General features: G+C 40.3%; 1 protein-coding gene across 3 annotated transcripts in view; it reads right to left on the bottom strand.

The window, feature by feature from the left end:
• FILIP1 (filamin A interacting protein 1) overlaps window positions 1-27,031 on the bottom strand; it is a 109,335-nt gene that overhangs the window by 51,731 nt on the left and 30,573 nt on the right. For all 3 annotated transcript variants that reach the window (XM_055713567.1, XM_027817110.2, XM_027817113.2), the window contains one exon: window positions 13,105-13,383. In XM_055713567.1, coding sequence (XP_055569542.1) covers window positions 13,105-13,377 — 273 coding nt within the window. In that variant the 5' untranslated portion in view covers window positions 13,378-13,383. The remainder of the gene's footprint in view (window positions 1-13,104; window positions 13,384-27,031) is intronic.

The raw sequence follows: 27,031 nt of genomic DNA, 5'->3' as shown, positions 1-27,031 counted from the left end.
AGAGGTCCCTGCATAAAATTGAAACCATTTAGGAAACAATAGCATGACTCTGCTGCTTGTAAAAGGGGACTGGCAGCCTAGCAACCAAATTCTTGGTCAATGGAAAGACTGTTACACAAGCCTGGTGTTCAGATGCTTCCTTCAGTGCTTCCTCCTTGTGCCCTGCCCTGCCAATTTACTACAGCCCTCTCTCCCCATTCCCACAGTCTTTGGCCTCTCCTGTGAGACTGCTAACAAAACTCAGCACCCACTAAACGGGGAATTTTTGCCACGGGCCATTTGTCACCTGGGAAATGGGACTGAGCTGATCAAACTCATTTAATGTAAGGCATCTAGTAAATTGGGGGGGGGGGGGGGGGGGGAATCAATTGTATTCAAGATGGGCTGAATAGAGTCAAAGTAACCACTGCCAGCTGAAGGTAAAATCAAACTCAAGATCCTTTTCCAGTACATCTTCTAAACTCTTCTCCTGAATTTTGTTTAGAAGCAGTCTTCCTGCAAAACTCACAGTATGCCTCTCTCTAAATCAGTTACCAGTAACTATTTTTTTCATAGCTGCATGTTTGGAGCCATCTAAAAGACATGTAACTACTTCAGACCGATCTAAATATTTCAGTCACATGATGAAAATCCTCTGAATTATCTGAGTTTTGAAAATTTAGGAGCAGGAGTAAGTGGCATTTACAAGGAATACACTTGGGTAATATTTGGAAGATGTGATATTTTATTTGCACCTTTTGACTATTTCTTTTCTAGTTATCATGACACTTTCTTATGCCTGCACAAGTGAAAGCACCAGGTAATAGACGTTTAATGTTTATGAAGTCATATTTTTCTTGCTAGTGATTAATGACAAGAAATAACTATCAAACCACAGACAGGAACCTTTACTTCTACTTGTGTTGTTGTTACTTGCATTGCACACAGTTCAGGTTATTTATAGTGCAACAGCTGCTCTGTACTGCATCAGAAACTAGATAAGGTCACAGGTTGTCCCTGTAATGTTGTGGTCTTACCAGTGGCTGATTTCCTACATTCCAGTAGGTTTTACAAACATTTCACCTAGAGCTAACAAACATCACACTCAAGGCATCCTTCTGAGGGAGATCAAGAGCTGCTTTCTATGCTATCCAGGACATGCTCGTGCTGTATTGCTGTCAGGGCAGAAATAGCCTTATTTCTAAAAATTCCCATTAGAGACCTCAGAAAGTGAATAGCACAATTTCGCTTTGTTTACTTTAATAAAGAAAGCATCTTCAGGCAGGTGTACTCAAACCCCTGTATCTGCAAAACTTTCCTAACACTAATCCATTACTCCCTTTTTAAACTCAGTAACTTCCCTTCTTTTCTTACCCCAGGAGGAAATTCAAATAATTAAAAGGGAAGTGCACTTCCTTCATTTTCTGTCATGATACTATGAATATAAGTAGAGAAAGTAATAAAAATTACACCTGCCTACTGGAATGCTGCTTGTTAAAGGCCTGATTCTTCAAACTGTCCCTACGCACTGCTATAAGGACTGGGTAGCAATTTGCCTTCCAGGTCAGATGCACTTCGTGTACAAAGCATGCTTCAAAGCTGGAAAGTTAGAGGCCCTACTGCATATTACATCGTACAAAGTTCTTCTTTGCTAAAAACTCAAGAAATATTTTTCTCTCCTACTGCAGATATCTGAAGTACCCTTGTTTATATCACTCTGTGACTCATGCAAAATGCTGGCTAATTACATGTATACACAGTTTTTCTTGCAAGGAAGACTCTATGTACAGCAGAATTATTCTCTTGCTTTTCATCTTAGATTGATTTCTTAATACTTGAAATTGCTGAGTTCACTTGCATGAATTTCTTTTAACTTTTTGGGACTTGGGTCTATGTACATGATAGAGGTAAAGAGATGACTTCAGTGATTAAAAGTGACAATCATGTTTTTGTACAAAAGTTTAGTGAAATATATCTGGAAATGCAAGGGATCCCTCATAACTCTGGGGACATGATACAGGAATTTTCTGCCTTCTCCACACCATACAGAACTTTCTGGCCCTGTATGAAGCCTTTGGAGCTATACAGTGTATTTCATTTTGTTGTGTGTTTTCTTACAGTGATAACACAGAAAGTCCTTCTAAAACCAATACTGAAGGATAGGCACATGACAGACCAGCTCATCCACTGCACAAACCCTCTGAAGTGGCTCCAGAAGAATTACATCAGAGATTAATTTGGCCTCTTATGTTTAAAAAGTCCACACTAAAGATTGCAGAGCTGAGGAGAAGCAGCACTGAGCAATGTATTACTTCTTACAGCAAGCTTTGAAACAGATCAAATGAGCACTAGAAGACATCTGTCTGTTATTTCCTGCCCACACAGCTTTGTTCTGCTTTATTGCCAGAGAGCTCCATGGATGATGTCACTTTTTTCTGAAGAAAACAGGCCACCAGAGCCTTTCACTGACATAATTAATTATCTGTAGTCTGGGCCACAGCCAGAAAATTCCCATGGCAAGGCCCCGAGAAGTATTAACTCCACACTGCTTGATGTTTTCAGAATTATTAGGGTCTGGGATATCCTGTCATGTCTTTTCACATTGAAAGAGCGTTATGCTCGATAACATCGAACTTTGAGGCAGTTACTGTAGCATATAGAATTACAGTGTCATGAACCAGTCAGCACAGAAAGACCAGTGCGAGGCATCGCCGTCAGTTACGCGCACAAATCTGCATGTTGGGATACGCTTTACATGCCTCAGCAATGCATCACAATGGCTAAACCCGCTGTTTTGGGTTTGCTGTTTCCAGTCATATAGTTTATGTCTCAGCCAATATTAACCATACAATAACATTTTGCACATGACCTGAAGCCCAGCAGCAAGCAGAGGCGGCAGATTGATCCAACTATCCAGCAGAGAGAGGAAGGAACATCTATTAAAACACCTTTTTGGACTCCTGAGCAGGAAGAATCATTAACAGCACACAAATGACTGTATTGGCAGTTCAGGGCTGGTATGTGGCTGCATGGTGCAGTGTACATCCTAACAAATGAGCTAATTAACAAAGCAACTTTAGGTCTTTTTTTTTCTGACCAGCACTAGTCACCACAATGCTTGGAAAGGCAGAGAGTTCCCTGGTTCAGGTACTCCAAATCAGACATGAAAACCCAAGTGACTAACTCCCTATTCGGGTTTACTCGTGCTAAGGAAGTGTCTGCAGCTTTCCATACCATAGGTGAATGGCCACTCTTGAGCTACTATAGCAGTATAGGAAGTCATTAAAATTGCAGCACTTTTGCACGTTGCGGTGTTTTTATATTGCCGGAGTCACATAGTAAGTTGTCATGTTCCTTTTGTAACCACAACTTAGTTAGTGATCAGTTATCACCTCTTTCAGAAGAAAAAACAGAAGAATAATGAAAGGGTAATAACAGAAAAAGCATTCCTTTTCCTCTTTCCTGTGTTATCATCTGCCCCTTAATCTTATGTTAGCCAGACTGGACCGAGACTCAGGAGATCCCTGTTCTGCTCATGGACCTTTTTCTTGTGTTTCACACATAAAATTAACTTCACCATGCTCCAATTTCCATTCCATAAAGGAAATAATACTTCCTAGAAATGCTGCAAGATTTAATTCATAAGTATATATAAGATCTAGGTACTAATGCTGCGAATAATACCAAAAATATGGCACTCCAACATCAATATAGTTGTTCCATTCATTTTCTCCCATTCATTATATTATTTCCTCCACGTTTATGCGCTTCTATACTATACCCAATTTGTTGAAACGCACTCAAAACTAAAAAGTATCTTCATTAGACATTTAACTCAGGTTGTCTAAATTGCTCTTTGAAAGTGCTTCATTGACTGTATAAGGAACTGAAGAATAAGAGATTAGGTGCTCTGACCTGAACTCCAGGGAGGCACTTGAAGCTGTTGGTGTAAGTACCCCCTCTCCAAGAGGAACAAAATTGCCCAGGTATTTTTTCCTGCAGTGATCTAGCTGCCTTGTGGCAGGAATGAGCACGCTTGGAGTGGGACAGAACGAGAGACAAGCTGGTGCCAGTCGGGCCATAGCCATCAGGATGATGAATTTCAGAGGAAATCCTTCTGCCTCCTCTGTGGAGACATGAGCACAACTCAGAAACTCAGAGTGGGATACCAACAGACGTGTGTATACATGTGTAATAAACTGTATACACAACTTTCTCTTGTCCAAGCGTTTTGTTGGCTTCAACAAGCTGTTTTTCAGTGCTGTGTGTTACACGGATGTGCATTCAAGTTACTGATGACTGATGAATGGTCAAGAACAGTAGGACTGCATTACAGCAAGCGCTCACCAGTGTAGCCAATTGTTTGAACAGAGGACTTGTCGAAGGAAACGAGGGGAGTGCTGTGAACTCTTAGAGTGAAGTAACTTAAGAGAGTGACGGCAATGAAAGGCACAGAGCGACTCCCAGCCATGCCCACGATGCCCTCACAGCCTCCTGCTGTCTCTGAAATCCCTCTGATCCTCGCCACTGTCTGTCCTTCCCCTCACCCTCCCCAAAACCCACTTGGACAAGCTCTCCCCTCTCCATCCTCCCATTGCATTCCCAGGAATGACTCTGAAGCCCTTCAAAATGCCATTTTGCCTGAACTGCTGAGACTGCCTGAGCCCATACTGGGGAAACAGCCTTTCATTATAAAGCTGACTGCATCAGTACTTCTGTTTCTCATTTGTTTAAACTTGAAGGTGACAAATGCCTGGAAGTTCCGTTCATTTTGCTGGCATGGAAGAATTGATGCTAATTACTTTGCAAAGAAAAACAATCATTTCCAGCATGAGAAAGACTTCACTTGCAAAATCCAAACCATTCCTGTCCTAGGAAAGGACTTTCCTTCATAGCGTCTCAGCAGTGTATCATTCTGGGTGCTGCATGTGCACAGCCCTCAGAAATAAGCCACCGAGCTCATTTTGTTTTGGACATCATGCAAAATTCTACACTGAAGCCAGCAGTTTTGTAAAGATGTGGCAAGGCACAGGATGTTCAGTAGGGCCAGCAGTTTTCTATACGAAAATGTTACATTTCTCTCATTTTAGTCAACCAATAGGTGGAGCCTTTAACCCTAGAAACAAGACATTTTCTCAGATAGCCATGTTCTCACAATTATTATATGAAGACTTATATTTGCTTTTATTAAAACTCATTTTGGATGGAAAGTAATCTGTTTTGCTCTCAAGAGCTTATTGAATCCTCAGCTGGAGAACAGGAGACACAAACTCAATAAATGCACAACTGGGGCAGTAAAGTTAATAAAACCAGACTCAGCTACAACTGCAATGTTACATTAACAACTGGTGACTCAGAGTACTGGACAGCATTATGATACATAAGACATGTGCTCATTGCAAGCTCTCCCAAGAATCCCAGATATTTTAAAAGCCAGCAAGTCCATGCATCTAGCATTTATTGCAAAAGGGCTGGCCATGTCCTCTCTCTCAGAGTGAGCCTTCTCTCAAGAAAATGAGAAAAGATACAAGCTTTCACATTACTGTTTCACTGAGTATACAATTTCTATTAAGTAAATGGAAAAAAAAATCAAATTACATTGGTTGATCAAAATTATTTTTAAAAGCTTGTGAAGGAGGATCTGTTAAAGGCACTGATTCAAATGGGAACAAGACCAAAACTTAAAAGTTGATCTGGAGCAGTCCTTACTGTTCTGTTTTGGACAGAGGACCAAGAATTTTGGAAAAAACCCCAAGCTGTTCATACTCTTCCTTCCAGTCTAGATGAGATGTTCAATGGATCAGAGACACTTGTCAATTATTCCTCTCTCTTCTGACCCTCCAAGCCTAAATAACATCATAGATGTAGCTCTGTTAAGTACAGCTCAGTCATTAACAGAGAAGGATGTTAAAATGTCTTTGTGAAAAAGGTTTTCAGCCTACAGCTGTGCAGTAACAGCGACATTTTATTGAGGATAATTACTTTGAAAAACATAAAGCAATTTTATTACCAAAGAGATGACTATCATCTCTATGGTTGTTAGTACCTCTGCCCTTAATTTCAGAGGGAGCAGGAAATTGCCCAAATAGCAAAATTTAATTATATTTCAGTATACTGTCTTATGTTTTGTTGTTTGGGTTTGGGGCTTTTTTTCCCCCCCTCTTATAAAACAGCAGGGTTCTATTTTAAAATTCATGATTCTGGGACTTGCTAGACAAGCCGTGCTTAGTTCTCATGGTATCTCCTGCACTTTGCACAGCAATGATTGCAAGCTACAGAAAAAACATACTATTCTGGACAAAATTAATCTCTGGTTATAAATTATTCAGTGGAAATAGAAGAGAGCATTTATGGTCTGAAGTCTATCCTAACTTCATTTTTTTGTCCTGCTTCACCAGGAAAACAAAAACAAACAAGGGGTCAGTCAGAGGGGAGAGAATTTTTTAACTCATTTTTCGGATACACCAGACATTTTTAGGGATCTTTTTGCAGCAGTGTGGATATCACCTTTCTCTTCATTGTCTTGCCTTTTCTATGTCCCCTTTCCACGTCTCTAGCTTGGTTCCATTTATCACTGTTGTATTCCTGTTTTCCTTACACTCTTTTTCTTCTATTGCCCAACCTCTTTCCCCTAATTCCATTCTCCTTAAGTCACCTCTCCCTCCTCACATTAACCCTATCTTCTCTTTTTCCCTGTCACTCTGTACATTGCACGTTTTTTTTCTCTCAGGGAATTTGAATTTCATCTGTATGATATGCTCAGAAAATTCTGAACTATTTCAATCCAATTAACAAGAATTTGCAGTTATAAACACTTAGCCAAAGCTACTCTACATGCATTTTTCTCTGGCTTTACCTGTTGTTTCCACTCTGGCTCTTCTTCAGCTTCTCAAACTGTGAGATTTTGCTAATGACTGAAAACTCCTTCTCTTCACTGTTATGTACCCCTTCCTCTGGTGCCAAGACACCTTGTCCCAGCTTTCTCTTCTGACTTTATTATTACCCAAAAGAAACACATCTCATTTCCACCCACCTATCTAGCCCTTTTAACACCAGCTTGGTATTAAATAATATTAATGCAAGAGTATCAAGAAAGGCACTGAAGAAAAAATATAGGACTTTGTATATTGTTTTTAACTGAGTGATACCTAGGTGGCTATCACAATGTTGTTTCAACATCTCAGGAAAGTCAAGCTTGAAACAAAAGCAGTTCAAGGCATTGTATGAAAGTTTACACATTGCAGCAAGAGCAAAAAGAGAGAGAAAAACATCACAACTACAGCTACAGAATCAAACTCTCTCACTTATATCAAAGAGACTGACAAGTGATGGGAAGGCCATGTAAAGCCATGTCAGCAGAGAACGAGAAGTATTAAACCCAATATACAAGACAGCAGTGAACTCTATCCTCCTGCACCGTGTGCAGTTCCTGCTACAGAGACAAAAAGACAAGATGAACTCAGGGTTTAACGGGTGCCGATCAAGGGGTGATGGAAGACGTGGAAAGCCTATTTTGCTAGAGGAAACTAAAAGGACATGGCACAGCTAGCACAGCAAAATGAAGGCTTAAAGTGTGAGACTGCTGCCTACAAACACATCAGGCACTAAACAGTAGGGAGAGAGGCAGGCTTTTCAAAGCATGATCAACGTATAGCACCATATCATAAAGGTTTCACTAGAAATTAAAAGACAGAAATTTACTAAACATTAAAGCTTTTCAGTTCTGGACCTGTTTTCCAATAGGACTAGTGAAGGTTTACCCACCTAATCTTATTCATGACAAAGGTTAAATGAAGTGGTTGTCTAAAGAATTAGCTGCTGGGACTTGATTCGCAGCAGATCTTTTACAATTCTTTTACCAGGAATCTCAGGAAAAGGGTTAGTCAATGCATCTGCAGTATGAGGATGAAGAAAGCCTAAGTTAGGAAGTGACAAAAAGGTAGAATAAGGACAAAGGCCACAACTAGAGAGATAAGGGAGGGAAGGAAAGCTGAAGAAAGGAAAATTTTGATCTTAGGAAAGAGAACGGAACGTTATTATAGAATGAAATATATTAATAAAATATGTAGCTATAGAAAAAGGAAAGTAAAAAGCAGACAAATGGAAACAGTAAAGAAATTTCCTTTCCTTTACATTTACAAAGCTTAGCTTTCTGGTAGAGACATGGTTACAATACTAAAATACCTTTAAAAATGTTAGAACAGAATAGGTAGCACACCACCTATACGCACATGGGTACCTGTTAATGGAGTGTGTTACGAGAGAGGATTTCCCTTGTGACAGGATGTACAGCCACTGCTACGTGTTTCCTAGACCTCGCTAGACAGAACAAAACACAAAGCCCTCACCCACCTCTGCTACCCCTTCCCTCACACACCCAGGTCAAGAAGAAAGTCTTGCAGCCCATCTGAAGGTGACCTCATCCTGGCTCTGTCAGATTAGAGAGTTCCTTCCCCACATGATTACCCTGTCTGAACCATCAGCAGCCAGCCCCCTGTACCTGCATCTGTTCTACAACAACCCCTCCTGCAGCTGACGAAGCACCAGTGCAATCTGCAGTTTGGTAATCGGTGGCACAAATGCAATTAACCTACTAATGCCAGACTGGCAGTCTTAATCCTGGAATGATGTTTTCAATAGCAACCTCATCAGATAGAGAAAATCAAACTGGACATGACAAGTGTGAACTTCGATATACAGAGGGAGCACACCTTGCTATGGGGTGCATTGGCTGCTGCTCCCCAGGCAAGGGGAGAAACATCCTTCCTTAGGAGCTATCACTCTGACACCTTGTGTGAGTACTCAAGTTAACTATTAAATGAAGTCTTAAATAAATACAGATTAAAGAAAAGGGCTTTTTTGACAGTGGAGTCATTTGGCCTCTCCCCTTGAAGGAGGGATGCTATGCAAATAGGTTTGCCTCTGAGTATCTGCTATGCAGTGTTTCCCTTCAAAAGTCAGTCCAAACCCAGTGTTACATTAGACCATTCGGAAGTCTGAAGACTTCTCAGGAGTTGTGGCTTGTGATTAGTCTACATATAATTTGTACACTATACATACTATTCTCCAAGACATCACATTTCACATATTGCCCATCGACATCCTCAGGCCTGCATCAGAGGAAACATACCTTAACATGTATTTCATTCACACCCCATGGCTGCCTAGCTCTGAGGGGCAGAGCTCTGCTCCTCCACCGCACCAGGCTCTCAGGAAACATTTCCCACAGCCCTAAAGCATGTAAAGGACCTCAACAGGAACGGGTGGCTGAGCTGCAGGGGATGAATGCCATTTCTGCACTGGAGAAACACAGTAAAACACTGGCTATAATGAAGGCCTTGAGTGGAAAAGTTGCTCCTATTTAAATCGGTGTGAAATATAGGAAACTGTCTCCTTAAGCTTAAACTGTCATCTGGAAATAGGCACAGAACCTGGCTAAGATATTATTCTTAAAAAACCCAATGATTTGTAGTGTGATGCTGTCTTCATAAATGTACTTTTATTATTGTGGGGGTTTTGTTCCAACATGCAATAGAAGAATGAATGGTAAACATGTATGAATACTACTCCCCGTTTCCTTTTGGGCCCCTAATCAGGAAATGTTGAAAATCAGTGTTGGTATTGCTGGAGATGAATGGCTGCTGCTCAGAATGTGTACAGGGAATATATTCCTGCCAGGACAAATACATAGGCCATTGGACAAAAATCTGTGAACCACTGATAGGATTATATAATCATTGTAAAGGTCTTCACTGCCTGTGTTGCTCTGTAATTAATAATATTCACATGTTGGTTTGTCTGAAATCACTGTGACAACTAGGCAAATTAACACCATGCCTTCATGGTCCAATTCTTTCTACCTGTGTTAGAAATTTTCTTTTCAATTCAGTTTTGCAGCATTTAAAAATCAGAATATTTTTTTTTCCCCAGGTATAGGAATAAATCCTTTATGGATTTTTTACCCCTGTAGAGTCAATATGTGTTTAAAGACCATGTAATCACTGGTTTTTTATATGACCTGTGAGATCTCACGAGACAAGACACTCCACAGAGCTATAAGGCCTTTAAAATCAATCCCTGTCATCAGTCAATTTGTTTCCTACTCTCCTTCAGAGAGGCCGTACTTAAGAGCTCTCCTGCTATGTATACTGGGATACAGTTTCATCGCCACAGCTCCTGTATACCTTTTCTCCCCTTTTGTTTTCTTACAAAATAAGGCCTAGGCTACGGTGACCTCAGTTGTTTATGAAAGCCTTTCCTTCTCTGTATTCTGTAAGTGCACAGGGCCCTGCCAGGAAATCTGATGACAGGAAAAGCCAAGGCCAACTTGGCCTTAGAAACTAAAGCACAGGCAAGCTACCTGAGGTAATTATAATTAAAAAAACACACAACAAAAACCAAAACAAAACCAAACAAAAAGACATAAACATCACTGCCCTTCCATGGTTTACCTGCAGATTCACCTTCAAAATGATGAGCTGGGAGGTCAAGTCCCAAAGTAAGGACTCAAAATTGATACTGACAGCAACGTGGCAGTGTTTCCTATGTTGTTAAATTACGTGAATAGTGAACTAAGCACATGAAGGATCTGTACACATTACCAGTTTACCCTGCTAACCCCATGGCTGTCATGACCAGGTTGCTTCCTGAGCTCACTGGCGTTTATAAGGCAGTGTCACCCTGCTCTGCGTTTGTGGTACAGCTATAAGATCCTCTCTGCTCACGGCTGTAAAGTAAAGAGTCATGGTATTTTATCCCGTTCTTCAGAAAATATTTGATCTCCCTACAGGTACAGCCTGCTGTTATTCTCAAAACAAAATTTTCTTACATTTAGGCCTATATCATGCTTGCTTTGCCAGTATTGAAATGGCTTCAAAATAAACCCACAGTCTGATTTGTCAGTCGAACAAACACCAGCCAGCCACCAGAGATGTTCTAACAGATCCGAAAATGAAAAGCCATGAAATGACTCAGTGCATTAGGTCACTGTGACAGCCAGGAGGTAATGCCAGAGCATTTACTTTGGCTGGAGTCTTCTTTGGCTCATCTTCTTTTGCAGCATCAAAGCCAGGCTCTCATCTCGAGCCAAAGTGCTGCAGCTTTGCCCACTTCAGTGACAGTTCAACACAGGTACCAGGTAAATAACTAAAACTGGGCTTTTTGAAATGAAATTAAAAACTTCTATGGATTAAAAAGAATAATGATTCTCTTCCCTGCCTGGCAGTAGGAGCAGAAGAACAGGCATACTCTACGGCTGCCACCGTGGTGGCATGCTCACAATCTTCCCATGATGCCAGGAAGCTTTATCAGTGTCTAACATCTCTGTGGGGTCTGTATGTACAAATATCCCTAAAAATATTGTCCAGGACAATGGGAATATCACCTTGGTGAGGATTTTCAACTATATTACAGTGCAGATGGCAGCTATCCCCATCTTCCCCACAGGGATAATGAGAACATAGGTAGTCCTTTAAAGGTGATATAACTCCCCCACAGTGTAAAAGGCTATGGTGAAGAGGCACATTTCCATGTATTGAGCAGGAGAAATATACAGAAATAAGAATAAAGAGCACATTTATTGCCACCCAGGAAATATTAGTGATTTTCTTCGCCTCCCCTCTCCAGACCACAAAGGTGACTTCAGGGTAAACCTTTCTGAACAACATGAGCGTGATACATTTCTAATGAGGTTTGGCTCTAATCATCACTGAAGCTGCATCCTAGCCCCATCTTTTAGGAAATGACATACACAAGTTTTTTTATAAAGTAAAATGAAGCACTGTAAAAATGGATAACTGTTCTATAATGCTAAAACGTTTTTCCTTTGCAAAACCGCATTCAACAGGTTTTTTTTGCAGTTTTTCACTGCAGAATGACCATTCCTTGTCTTTGTGACAAAATTATTTAGTTTGAATGCATATTTCTTGAAATTTGAAAGTACCTGCCAACAAACTGAAGGTCAGTTATGTACAGGAAGAGTGATACTTAATGGTACTTAATAGGATGAAATCTCAGAATTATGGTAATGGTGCAACTCAGATGACTCATACCAAGAAATTAGCAAAACAATTGCTTCTTTTAATCAGATAAGATGGTCACAAGTCTAAAATTAAAGCAAAAATGTTATGAATCTGAGTTTAGGGAAAAAGTAAAGCCTTATATAAAATGCTAAATAATGATGGTTAACTAGAATAAAGGGAGTGAGACAAAATGTTTTCACACAGGTTGGGCAGTTTTTTCTGCTTGTCCATAGGTTCAGTGAAAAATATTACTAAAGTGCAAACAAAAGAATTTATAGATTTGGCAAGCCCTCCTGTTGCAAAAGAGGATAAGTTTTGAAAAGTCAGAAGTCTTCATATGGACTTTTTTAAATACCATGTTTCAGCTTTTTATTTTGAAATTCCCTGAAGGATGACACTTCTGAGAGTTCAATGATTTATCAGCATTAAAGAGAATCCTCAGAACGGGGTGGACATTTAGGGGAGTTAAGGACAAAATCAGGCTGTCTGCCACAGAGGACTTAGTACTGGGCTGAATAAACATGCAAGCCAGGACAACTGAGAAGACTTTCAAGCAAGCACTACTCCAAGAAATAAAACTAATGGGTCTTTGTAAGGCAGGGAATGTGCAGAGCACTGGAAGCCAGGTGGGACAGGCAGAGATCTGGCTGAGCCCTGAGCAAAATCTGAACATGCAGACGGTCCAGGGGCCATCTTAACTCCTTCTTCAGTATCACTGACTTGCAGATTTGCCTCTTGAATCTTTGCATTACTGACTGTAACTACACTCACTATTTTACTCCCCACCCCTTGTCCACCACGACTGATTCCTCTGTGGTGGTCTTCTGCCTCTTTTTAAGTGTTCAAGACCTGCAGATGCCCCTTTCTTCCTCAGTTCTGACAGGTGTTTATAATTTCTTTTGCTTTGGTAGCTGCAGGTAGAGACGGTAAATAAAGCAGTACTTAAAGCTATGGCTATCCTGTTAAACACCAGCTACCACTGCTTTGTCCTTACCGTCCTTTGCCTTAAATTTTCATATCCCTGTCAGTTGAACCTTGTGCTTTTTGGACAACCGAAAAATAAATAGGTACATTGAAAATACAGTTTAAAAGATGTTTAATTTACCTGCAGTTCTCCTTCCATTATACTGAGGAGTTTTATCAAGTCCTCTTTAGAAAGTTCTATGGACTTCTTGTTCTTTCGTTCAGTAGGTCCAGGTGATTTTGAGTGCCGTTTGACAGTTGCTGAAACCATGACCTCATCTTCCTTCCGATGAGGTTTATTCTTTTTCTTGGCATCCTCCTGAAGTTTTTCATTCTCTGCATGGCTGATGACAGGCTTGGAACTGGAGAAGTGCCCGTTAGACGAGTTTTCTCCACCTTGGTTTCGGGATCTCATCCCTACCTAAAAAGAAACAAACATAAAGATGCATTTATAAACAAGATTATATAAAAAAAGTCGCAATGGAAATAACTGCCTTTTGGAAGAACAACAATCTTCTAAACAGTGAAAAATACTGTCATGCTCAAGAGACAGCAGTAGAAAACTCAACTATTTCAACAACTCTGTGTGTGGCAGACAGTGAATCCAGGTCATTAATTATAAATTTAACAGAGCGCTAAAGTAAGGGTAACCATCTTTTTCAGCATGTTAAGATGCTGATATGAGTTTAAATGTATGAAACTTAAAAATTATGCAGAAAAATTATAAAGAACATTTTCCAGAGTTTCAGTCAACATTTTGATCCTTCACAATTCAATACAAAACAAAGGACGTTGTTACGTAGATCTTATTTTAACATGAGGTTTACTTGAGAGAGAGGAATGCAAATGAATGTTACAAAAGCATATTTCTTGAGTATAAATTATCCACAAGAGCAGAGTGACAATGCTGCACGACAAACAAAGCTCTCTCTCTAGTTTCCCTAAGTGAAGCAGTGGTTTTATTCCAGGTAACCAAGAAAAACAGGGAATGCAGACTGAATCAAGTGGTAAACTCCACCTTAAGCTAAATACTGCATGAGATTATTAGACAGTAAGTGCCGTAAAGGAAAGTTGAAAAGCACTTTGAAAAAAGAACACAGAGGGCATGAAACCGCTAAGAGGTAAATGAGCAAGATCAATGCAGTCCTTCCAGAAGATTCAAGGTTTCTCCAAAATGTCAGGTCATGGTTATCGAATGCTCACATCTCTGTCCTCTTAAGCACTTACACTGCACTCTTAGACTATATCTATCCTAGGAAATTAAATAGTGACAGCAAATGTTCCTGAGCTCTCACACTTGACCTACTGTATCGCTAAATTTTTAGCACCCTTCCTGGCACACTTCTGGTCCAGGTAAACTACCACTCTTCCAACCAGTTCCTAAGCACAATTCAGGAATTAACCCAGGCCAGCTCCAGATGCAGCCACCCTGTTCTGGAAGAGAAGAGAGTTTAGCAGTACAAGCATAGCTAGACTGTGCTATTTAACACAGAATGGGGGGCCCTGGAACTGTTTAGTTTACAACAAACATAACCTTGGTGTCCCACAAAACACAGCTGTGAAAATCATCCTTCCTGCATATCATCACTAAACAAGTCTTCTCTGATTCCCTCTTCTGAATGTCATTCAGCAATATCAAATTAAACCACTTGCCCTTTTCTTTAAATCTTTACACAGTTCTTCTCTTTCTTACCCATCAGCTCTTTTCAAGGTGTCATCCACACAATGCATTCACCTAAAATTAGCTTAATCTGCCTGTCTGCTGTCTTCTCCTATGAACATCTCTCTTTTTTCCCCTTGACCCTGCAGATTGGCCAGGGAGGTTGCTAGCCCTTAAAATCCCATTTACCCTGTAAGGTCTTGCCCTGTGTCACTGGTTAACAATCACACAGAAGACAGGGTGGGTTCCTCTGTGTGTATTTCATTACTTACCACTATTAAACACATGTGCATAGGATACTCAGACATGTTTTTATATGGACCTATATTGCTATCCTGTCACCTTCCTGTGTTATGTTGAAGTAGGTCTTTGTAATTTTCTTCAGTGTTCAACTGTAGAAGACCTTGATTGTTCTTTGTAGTCAAGATATTTGTCACAAACAGTACAAAGACAATAGTGAATTTAGGCTTGGTTTGGGGCCAAACTCAAATGTAAAAAGTAAGTTGGTCTCCTGAAAATTAGACATTATTCATCCTACTTGAAATTGCTTCTATAACAGACAAGGCAAACCATCAGACGTTTGTGTTGCCTTACTCCAATTTACGTTTGTTTATGGTCATATTTTCTGGTACTTTAATTTTCTACTTAAATCCAATTTACCCAAGACAGTCCAAGAATACTAGAAAGCAATATCTTCACAGAGAAATATGTTGCTGTTTCTATAATCAACTACAATTTGAACACACAGACTGAAGAAAGGTGAAGAAGAGTCTGTATGTCTGAGGCTTGCCCAGTTTTTACATCAATAGATCTAATGAATAATATTCCATTGCTTCCGAATCTTTCCTCTCACTTAATCTCTGGATTTAGTTTGCATCTTGTTCATTAGTCAAACAGATGCTTCTCAACATTGCTAACATCACACACTTACTTGTCTGATAAGGATCTCAGAGCAGCAATTCACTAGTGATGCGGCAAAACCTGAATTACATTGACTGATCAGCTTGGCTAATGTTACACAGGGCCTGCTATGTCTTGCTACTGACTTGACTCAGGCCAGTGTTATAAGTCTCTTGCTCACATTAGCCTTGCATTTTGGTAGTTTCACACTCAGCAGGAAGATAGTCTTTTTATTATCGTTGGTTACTCATGTCTTAACTTCATTAATTCAGTGGAATTTGTCCAGCAGCATAAATGGGGAGAGAATTAGACCCAATGTTTTCGAACGAGAGAATTTCACTACGAGATTCCTTGCATTGTAGGTCTGCTCCTATCCAAACAATATGTGATACAGGTATACAATGGCCTTTAACTTCCTGAATGCTTATGCAGTGTGGTTTTCATCAAACAGTTTGGATTAAACACATGAATTATGCTTTCTAAAAACAGATCTCCATTATAAGCATGAACAATACCTGAGAACCTCAGGAAATCTTTTAGGTCTCAGGTTTGTAATGGAAAAATAAACATTGTACTATGTTTCCTCTCAGATAGGGCCTTTCAATTTGTTTAACTTTAATGGGTTTTAAACTTTCCAACCACGCTTCCTCTCAGGAGAGAGCACTTGGGATTCAATCTGTCTCTATTTTCTAAGTGTTTCCTTCTGAGTCCCTATGGGTCACAGCCTCCAGCCACTTTCATCTCTAAACCAACTTATTTTTCATGGCTTACAGTGAATGGCTCCATGGCTCTAGAACATCCTACATGTTTTAAGAATAAATATTGCAAGTCTGTCTTACACATGTTTTACAGTGGAAAACAGATTATTACATTACAGTGTATTCTGCTTAGTAACATGCTATGTTAGCGACTTCTCTGTAGTAAGATGACTCAACTCTTAGACCTGAAGGTGCACAATTAATTTTAAATTTAACTCATGACTAGTTGAGACACATCATCCACATCTAGCACTGCTTAATCAACCAGATGCACGTAGCTGGATACGTTAGACTTCATGAAATGTGGTGTGTCACCCTGTCACATCATAACTCAAGATAGCCGCTTCAATCCACCTGTCCCTGTGGAAGCTGAGATGATCACAACTCATGAAGGCATGTAAAGGCTGCATAGTTGACTATAGGTTTATAAGCACACTAACAAACAAATAAGGAATGCATATTTTAAGTGTTCTTTTACTTGATGTAAATCAATATAGGTCTACAAAGGACAGATGAAAATTTATTTTTTTAACAAATTCATTAATACAGCAGCAGAGCAGCTTAAACAATTGATCTGGAGTTTTGTATCAACTAGCTAATTAGAATATGACTGTTGCTAAAGTCAGTCAAATCTGGCCTTTTTAAAAATTTCTTTAGCACTTGTAGATTTATTTTGCAGCAAGTCTTACATCACAGTAAGTGTGGCAGACACTCTGTCACTCTCGGAGACACTGCCCCTAACAGCCTTTCTATGCTAAAAGCCTGCCAAAATCAGTGTAACCCTAACACCTACTCTGTCTTCAGTTACGATGTTGATACTTTTCCAACATGTTATCCAAATGCAAAGGTGTTATGTGCTGAAGCCAGAGATGCAGGTGAACTCAAGCTTAAATGGTGACAGAAAGGGCCAACGTTTTGATATTCACACAGTAATTTCCAAGGAGTTTAAGGGCCAAAATCAACGGCATGATCCAGCTGTTGTGCAGTGCTCTAGGAATACAAAGCAGCTGTAAGGATGACTGAGTTTTAATTAGAGCAGCGTGAAGTAGCCAGAACATACCAGTGATCTTGGCTGAAATACTGTGTGCTGGAAAGGAGTGCATAGTATTATCATTTTGGATGTCCATCTGTATTTCTGATGGTACACGATAGAGAAGACAAGTTTCTGACCAGTTGCACAACCTTATTTCAGTACACAAATACCAAAATCCCCAAACTTGCCTATTTGTTGTTTCACCAGGGTTCCAAAACTGATCCTGGGGACACTGCCAGTCTAACACTGGTAACAAACGTCCTCCTGCTGTCTGCCCTGATCACGTCTCTATATCTTACAGCATTCCTGATCTGCTGAAGGGATTGTGTTCCCTGAAGAAATAGCTTGTATGATTTATAATGACTTTAGCATTTAATATTTAACTCTACTGGGGTTTTTCCCACCCCTTATCATATTGCATATTAAACTGGAAACCTTTGCTAACAGTCTCCAGTCAAACAAGAAGTCTTTATATGATCAGTCACCTTGATTTTGACATTTATTGGCTACTCATTTCAATATGTGCTCACAGCATTGGTACTTGGCATAGGAACTCTCCAGCCTCTCTTCTGTTTCACTTGTTTGTTAAGCTTTAAGCACAAAGGACAAATGCTATGATTATTTATTTCAGTCTGTATTGTTGTTCTGGGCATGGGTCCTTCAGTTTTCACAAGTTAGCAATCCACACAAGATTTTATGAAATAACCTTTATGTTAGTTTTACTGACATCAGGAGAAAATCTGTGAGGAATTTGCTGAGTAGGATGTCAGGAGAGGACAGGCTGCATGCTGTTCCAGACCTTCCCCCCGTTGACAGCAATTTGTTCTCCCTATAGCTCTTGAAGTGACAGGTTAGATTAGGCTCCATTGCTAGTGCTATTAGAATCAGATAACTCAAAAGAGTTCTTTGAACTTAATGCATAGTCCCTCTTGCTAATTGGACATGCTGATCTTGGCTCTGTAGTGCTTTCCCTTAAAATCATCATAATAATGTTATAATATACACACACAAAAAGTTGATTTACGGCCATGATATGGTTATTGCCTTTGGCTATAAATTTGTAGTCTGGAGTTCAGTTGCAGATCTAACTGATTAAGATATCACATGAAAGTTCTGGGTTTCTGACAGGCTAACAATTGCTGCAACTGAGTTATTAGTGAACCAAAACTTTCAGAGGGTCTGCTGTGCAGGCATTTGGAGTGGTACAAAGCACTGTGCAGAAGTGCTTGGTACACAGGAGAGATGACTGCTGAGAATTCAGGCACTGAGCAAGCCAAATCTTTGTCCAGTGATTGCCAGTCAATGTATAGCACCAGAAATGAAAAATAATTTAAATATATTCAAAATGGAGACCAAATCATATAAAATCTCCATCAAATCTGCAACATCCCATAAATGAAAAGGAGAGCTGGAAAATGTTTAAAATACTATCAGTCTGTATCCATAAGTAGTAGTAGATACCAAGAAAAAAACACCAAACAAAAACACCAAAAAAAAGACGACACCTTTGGAGATATCAGGAAGAGAGGAAGAAAGGGGCACCAAATTGACCTTGTTGAGTCCTCAGCAAGGACCACTCCAGATAAGGATGGATGGCTTTAGCTCCAGGGGCTCTAGGTAGTGAGAACTAAAGCTACATAGCTTCAGTGGTGTGGCTTTCATAGAACAAACATGTAGAAATGCCGCTGTTCGTACCACCTCAGAAACTGATTAAAATTATCAGTTTTATTTTTAGTTATTCCTTATTATTAGCTATTACAGGCGGCTTTCCTGGGCTTTGGAAATGTTTGTTGTTATTATCTGATTTGAAGAAATAAAAGAAATCATGCTACCAAGAGGTTGTCATAGGACCAGCTAGGAACTGATGGCTGCACTGTGTAGAGACGCATGCTGAGCGATGCTGCCCAGTTGGACTCGGATGCTGCATGAAGCAGACATGTGTCAGACTCCGGACTGTGCAACAGCCAAACAAAACTGTGCCAAGGGAATGCAGACTTCATTCTTGGGTTTGCTTTTGTAGATTACTCCAGTGTTTGTTTCAGTCATGCTGGTCAGAGGAGAGTGCTAATCTAAATGACTAATACAATGAAGAACAGAACAAATATCTACCCTTAGCAGCTCTGGAGTTTCCTGAATTTCTAAACTTTCATGCCTAAAGCATAATGCATTGTGCTCTCTAACCCCTCCTCAATCTCTTGCCCTCATATGGATCATCACTTATCTGCAAGAGCAAGCAAGACAAAGTCTCTGTTCCTTCTGACAGTCTTATACTTTGCCCATGTGCTTTTGTGAGAGCATGTGTTAGTTGCTTGTCAGTGTTGTTGGAGTGTTTGCACAGAGGTGCAGATACTTTATGAATCAGGACAACTAAACAGCTTAAACAACCAAGCCACATGGCTGTAATTCTTACACAAACTAGGAGAGAACTTGTGGCTAGTCTAGCTATGTAACACCATTACTGCCTCCATCCTTTCACCTGGTCTGCTTGCTGCACTGGAAAAGCATTTGTCATACAGGTGTTAGGAGGAGCAACATGCAAACACGCATGCTGACCCTCATGCACTGAAAAAGAAATGTTCATGTCATCCTGTTGACGCTGCCTCCATAGTGGGGTCTGCACCACCTGCACTAGAAATGCTGCTTGGTGGGCTCCCTCCCACCACGTAAGCCCTCTGTCAGATGCAGCAGATAGGGCTGGTCCCTGGACTGCACCTGCTGCCTGCAGTCCAGTGAGGGGGAGAGGCCATGGCATTGCTCAGAGCAGACTGTGTGGGATGGGTATATTACCCCATGGCAGGCAAATGTCATGGTGTCTCCTTCTTTGTCATACCATACATGGAGTCTCATCAGCGGAAGAAACTTTTCAGTCTTTTTAATTATGAGAAAGAAGCAGAATATGTCCCTGTTAAGGGTATTTGACAAAAATTCAGTGACTGTTTTAGATGCAGGGGACAGATTATTTTTTTCTATCTCAGCAATCCCTAATCTATTTTGGTGAATAGAACTTTTTTTTATGCTGCCTGCAAATAGCGTAGAAAAGTAGCAAAGTTATAGCAGACAAGCTTGTTGAGGTACAGCATGAGAATCAGCAAAGCCTTTTTGCTTTATCAAAGTTTTATTTTATAGCTTCTAAAATCGATTCTTACAACAGTGGGACATAGTGGCACATGGATTATATTCACCAAGGATTATGCCAACAATAGTACCTTTGCTTGAAAAGAGAAATGAAAGGAATAAGCATAAATGTATTCTCAAGAAGAAAAGAAAAACATTTCTGAAAAATTCCATATCCAGGTGCCATTCTGAAGAGATACAATCTGTGTGAAAGCAGAAAAGGCTTTCACAAAACTAAAGGAGGAAACCCAGCCATCACTAAGGCAGATTTATACCACTTTAACACAATTTTTAAAAATTCCAAGATAAACTATTCGCTGGCTAAATTATGGCACAGAATTACAAAGAACAGAGTTTATGCTGGTATAATTCCATTAATTTTGTCATCTTCCGGAAAACTTGTGGTTTCAGCTGGAATACTTTTACTTGAGTAATGCATGCTGACCAACTAAGGAGTAACATAGATTCGTTACACAAAGATTCATGTTTCCCAGCCTTCATCTGGAAAAACATCTTGGATGCATGAGGAATGATAAGCTATTAGATCATCATTCAGTCAAAAAAAAATAAACTTTTATATATCACTTTACCCATGTTTTGATTACTGTGCTTCCCAGCTGCCAGAAAGTACAAACAGGAGTCATAGAGAAGAGACAGCTCAAGTAGCTGACACCACTAGACAAACATACTACTAGGTCTGACGAGGGTTTAGATATTTATTCTCTGGAGTGGTTATGTCGCTGAAAGAGACTGGCCAAAAGCATGGTGGGTGGCAACAGTGCTAACTGTGCAGCCTTTCTAGCACATTTCAGCTGAGCTGGGAGACAAGGGAATAGGTTGGTTCCTACTCATGCCTCTTCCTGGCCTGTTTCCAGCCCACTGGAGTGTCCTGTGCCCAGGACTACTCCTGATTCGAAAGCAAAGCATGGATCCTTGGAGGAAAAAGATGTCCCTGCTTCCTGGGGCTCTGTACCTTGCACCCAGCTGATGGAGCCTGTCTCGAAACACAGCCACCCCTTGAGGGTTGGATGCGCGCTGTGCCCTATCATGATTCTTCACATATTGTTTTGCAGCTTTCTGCCCTTTTGAGTTATGTCATTTCAATTGAAAATCAAACTGTGAACTTCACATGAAGATAAATGTAGCAATGTCACCATTAGTTTCAGTCCAAACCCACTAAACGTTTGTTTTATCATCTGACAGCCAGAACGTGCCTGGAAAATGGTAAGAGGTGATGCAGATTAGCTGGCCTACCAAAGATTTTTCTCTCCTGCAGTGAGTAATCTTTAGTATTAGGTAAGCTTTAGTCATTCCTTTTTGTTGACAGCATAGAATCAAGCTGGTAACCTGCAAGATCAAATGTACTATGGACTTAGGAAACACACTGTATCTCTCACAAGTAGTTTTTAAAGAACACTGCTCCTACAACAATGCATTTTCTGCTTCCAAGATGGCAAGAAAATGCTGAAAGCAGCAAAAGACAGGAGCAGGCTGATAATAGTCACAGCTCTTGCGTCTGAGTCCCTTGTCCCTATCCTTATAATGATAAAAAAACCAAACCAAAACAAACCTAAAACTGATATATCACTGAGGGAACACAACATGGAAAGCAAAGTCATTCTGTGGTCCTTGCAATCCTGCTTTAACCTAGAAGTGAACCACAGGGAAATAGAGAATGCAATTAGGAAATTAAGAAATTACTCTTATTAGCTTTCTATGAAATCTATTTCAAATTTTCACTTCAAAATTATTTTTTATTTCAAAATTCACTTGAATTTTGACAAGCGTAAGACAAGGCAAAAAGCTAAATGTCCCAAAACCAAACTTCAGGCTTTGGGTCAAGGGAAATATTTTGCTGTCTCTTGCTGACCAGACATGAATTGTGAATCCCATATTCTTTTCGGTAGCCATGATTTGCACAGCTCTGATTTTGCTGAAACCAGTAAATAACTATAGCTACATTTTACATTTGACTAATTTATCTTTCTTCTGTTTTACAAAAATAGCAAAAACCAACCACAATATAGATACCCTTACAGATTTTACAGCAAATGGAAAGAAATTATACAGAAGACCTGTATCTTCTACAAATATTGTCTCCAAGAGGCAACAGTGTAAAAACACATCTGCAGCATCTCAAATTTCAGCTGTCAAACAAAGCAGGGAGCAAGTTCCAAATCTCTCTCAGTGACTCCTTTGTAGGAAGTTTCAGTTGTTGATAGACACAGAGTACCAGCTTGCACATGAACGTCTGGTCGTTTGGTCAGAGGTGAATTTAACCCCCTCCGTTAGACTGGGCTGCCTTCCACCTCCCAGAAGGTTCTTCTCCTCTGTAAAGTTTAGGTGGTTTCAAAACAAGGCGTTAAAATAGCCTTTGATATAAACCTGCCCTTGAGTTTCGTTATCAGTTTTGGTGGGTTTATAATAATATTTACCCTGTAGGGGAAAAGAAAAAAGAAAAAAGGAGTTCTCTGGCTACATGTATACTAGTGAATATCCACGTCCAGGACTGCTCTTTGACTGTGAGGCCAGCTGTCCTGGAAAATCCTTCAGGCTCTTAAGCCCTCTCAGCATCCATAACATGCTGGCTGCATCCACGCTGCCCGCTGGGAATTGCTCCTAGCCCATGCTGACTCCTGAAACATGCTCGCAAATGGTTCAGCAGAAGCATGCCGGGGACCACTCCAGTGGTTTAATAAGAGCACAGACATTCACCCTCTATCTGTGCTCACGCCCTGGCACTGTTTAATTTAGAACCTTTCCTTTCCACAGCCCGCTCTTTTACAAACAAAGGAAATGGAAAACTAATCAGCTGTGTAAAGGGAAAGTGCAACTCACCATAAATACACAGTCTGCAGAGAGAAAATAAGCAGAGGGTGGTGGGAAAACAGAAAAGAATCCATATTTTTTCAAGTAAGTTAGGTCAAGGCATGCAGAAGTATATTACTTATTCTAGAGGAGTAGTTTTAAGTTGCTGCTGAAGGATGGTCTGGAGATAGAGCAGTTCAGCAGGGGTCAGGAAGAGACAGGGCAGCTGAAGCAGAGAGATCACACAACATCCCCATTCACACCAGGCTTCTGCTGTGCTCGGTGGCACAAACTTTGAGCTTTTCTGCTTCATGTCACTGATAAGACAACTAGCACTGTGAGGTTTCAGAGTGGCACTTGCATTATTCAAAGCCCATTACTATTTGTAAAGAGGTAAAAGGAAAGGAGAGTCTTACTTCATTCCTGGCAGTGCCAGCCTAGTGACTGTCATTATTTCCCAGTAATCCTGCAGGCTTTCCACTGACTTCAGAACTTGTGGCAAAGAAAGTAAAGAAGTAAATGTCAGCCTAACCGATTTAAATAATACCAATGCCTCACGCTAACAGGGAGCGGCACAAAACCCTGCAGTTACCTCACCTGGGCATTGAAAATGGCTTCATCCACTGTAATAGCTTTCACTTATAGGAACCATATTTATGTGCCTCTTCTAATATCTTGGTTTCAAAACCCCTAGACAATTTCCTCACTTGAAAAGAACGAAGGTAGAGAGTTATCCTACCTCTACAGGTTGAGCTGATTTTGATCTTTTTTTGAATAACCTATCAATTCTAATCTGCTCAAATATTCATCTGGCTTTTTACTTCAGAGCAAAAAGGCTAAGCTGAAAACACAGGATAGCTACTTCGAGTAGGGAAGGAAGACACAAGTATCATTTCACGGGCTTGGTCCCGCATTAACATAAGTAAAATTACCTGCTGCCAGATTCAAGTTGCTTTAATGTCTGTGACTTTTTAAAAATCCAGTTTCAACAGGGATAAAACCCGAGTGAATTGTGTGCGCCTTGTTGCAACTAGCCAAACATGTTACCTTACTTAACTTTTTAAAAAAGGTTGAACTTTCTTTTTTTCCACTAGGATAGAGTAAAAAATTCTTAGCTGCTTTTCTTAGAAAGTAATTTCAGTTCAGAGCCATGGAAAGATGTTAAAAAGAGCCCTTACAAATGGAGTGGGTGTTTTACAAGTTAAAATCATCTGCAGTTGCACAAATTCACTCTGTTCAGCTTTAAGTACCTCACTTGTGGGACTGAGCTAGGAGTTTAGGTTTCGTCTGTAATCTGCACTCTTTGAAATGGAGCCCAGGCTCTCTGAGGCTATGTTAAGACTTCAGGCCTGTCCTTGTCCTCAGTCATGCAGCTCCAGTGACCACTGCTGAAGCCCACCATGGCTCCTGTCTGTCATGGAAAGCATCCCCTCACTTTCTTTCAATGGAAAAAGGTGCTAGGCAGAGGGTGGTGTTGCTCCAGCCTCCCTGTGAGAGGACATGGTTGGAGGACACCGCTGCATCTGACCTTGGGATGTGCTTGGAGGTCTCAGTTTCACCCCTCTGAGCCACTACTGACTTCTCTGAAGAGGCTGTGCCCTGAATTCAGGCACATCAGTAAGATAACTGATAAACTGGCACTGGATCCATAAACGCATCATCACAAAGGCCGATTTTCCTGCGGGGTGGGGAGGCAATAGCAGGCATTTGGCACCTTGTTATCAGCACCTGACACAGTGCCACACTTGGTGGCGAGTGTTAGGACATGGCAGAGGCTGTGGGACTGCGTCCACCCCTCACAGTCCCTGCTATAACCAACCCTGCCAACTTTGTGTTAATAAATTTGCAGACTCAAGTGGCTTGTGCTGTTGGGATGTATTTTCTACAAAGCATCAGCACACAGACTGCTGCCGCAGGGACACTTCTGGCTGAGAGGAGAAGAGAACACAGTTTTTCTAAAAAGTACAAAAGAGTCAAAAGCTCACCCTTACTGAGCTGCCTAAGAAATGAGCTTACTTGACTCTCCAGCCACAACTCCTTGTGCAGAACTCTATTTCTTGGGAGGAAAAATGGGATGAATTTGGCCATTATTGCCCCAAAACAGTAATTTAAAAAATAGCAGTAAATAATGGATCTATGTTAGCTTTCTTTTAGTTAGAGCAAGTGAAACTAGAGATTAATTTTTAATAAGTAAAAATTATTATTTTCCAGATTTAAGTTCCAATTTCCTATGAGGAGGTAGATGACAGAAAAGCAACATGGGTCTCAGTGTGGCTCAAGGGAACTCATGGGCGTTTCTAAATATTAAGGCATCACTGGGTCTGTCAATACAAATTTTAAAGGCTGATTTGACTTTTCACAATAATGTCAAAATGTTTGGTCATCAAAAAAAACAGCTGAGGGAAGGCATATACAGATGGTAGGTGATTGGTAAACCAGGTAAGAAAGCAGCATATAAATAGAGAAATAACTATTTCTCTTTCTTTAGTGAAAAACTGTCTGACCCAGTTATGTAATGTCTCAACATTACTTATTTGTTTGCTTAACTATTTTTTAGCTGCCTTCAAGGAAGATTAGGTGACTGGCAAATTACATTGGGCTGCTTCCCCTGTGCATGTGTGGCAGATCCATGGCCTTGGCAAGGACCTGCCGTGATCACTGTTGGCAGCTCTGTCATGTCTTGGCTCTGTGGGGACCAGGCTAGGTCCTGCACTGCCCAGGCAGCTGCTTGCTTAGGTGTAAATGCTAGTTACAGCCAAAACTCTAATCTTTCCTAATTGCTCAAAGTGATATCATTACTGCTTTTTAGCTTCTCACCTGTGGTTTGGGAAAAGGAAGATTAACCAGTTTTTCTCCCAGGAGGATGCAAATTCACCTCTTGTCATATTAAAGTGCTATATTTAGTTATCTTAAGAAACAAGATGTAACAGAAAGTATTCTCATGTGTCATTTCACATTTCATACTGATTTACTCCCAGTGAGAATAGACCTCACACAGGTTTCTATCCCTAGCGATAATGTCTGTAGAGTCAGCTTGTAGTACCACCTTTTTCCTCTTAATATTCATCACACAGGCCACAGATAAGAGCTTTTCCTTATCTGTATTTGTCCACACACACACACTGCAGGAATTTCAGAGGTGAAAGGTTTTTTTCAGTCCCACCCAGCTGAAAGTTAAAGGACAGCTCTCCAGAGCACCCAGTGCTGACTGGTAAGAACAACTGTCCAGAAAAAGCAAGCTCAGACTAAGCAACTGAGCCTTTGCTGTACATATACTGAAAATACTTCACAAGGCTTTCAGAAGAGCCAGGACAAAGTCCTTATGTTGAATAAATATTTCCTTACAAGTTATTAAAGAGTATTTTATATCTTTAATCCTGAAAGACTCTGCTAGACTAAATGTAATTTGAGGAATACCTACATTTGTTCATTGTTATAATATTTATCAGCCAGGAAACTAAAATTCACCTGTTCACATTCATTTCTACTCAGTTACAGTTTCAGATTTTCTTTTATCAGCACATTGCTTTAGGATTTATACATCACTATCTTAGAAAAAAAAATCACTAAACTCAGCCAACCCCCCCAAAAAAAACTATTTGCCTCCATATTAAGGTCTGTAACTCAGTTAATCAAAGCCAATTCCAAAATCTGGTATACTAACATGTCTTTTAAACTCATCCTGTACAACATCATTGACTGCATGCCAAACAAACATACATTAAAAAACCAAATTCAGTCAGCGGTTTGTTAGTTGATTCTAGGACCGCAAAACTGACCTGATATGAAATGGCCA

This window comes from Falco cherrug, chromosome 6, assembly GCF_023634085.1.
Source record: "Falco cherrug isolate bFalChe1 chromosome 6, bFalChe1.pri, whole genome shotgun sequence".
Taxonomy (NCBI): Eukaryota; Metazoa; Chordata; class Aves; order Falconiformes; family Falconidae; genus Falco; species Falco cherrug.
This window is presented reverse-complemented; position numbering and strand designations above follow the sequence as displayed.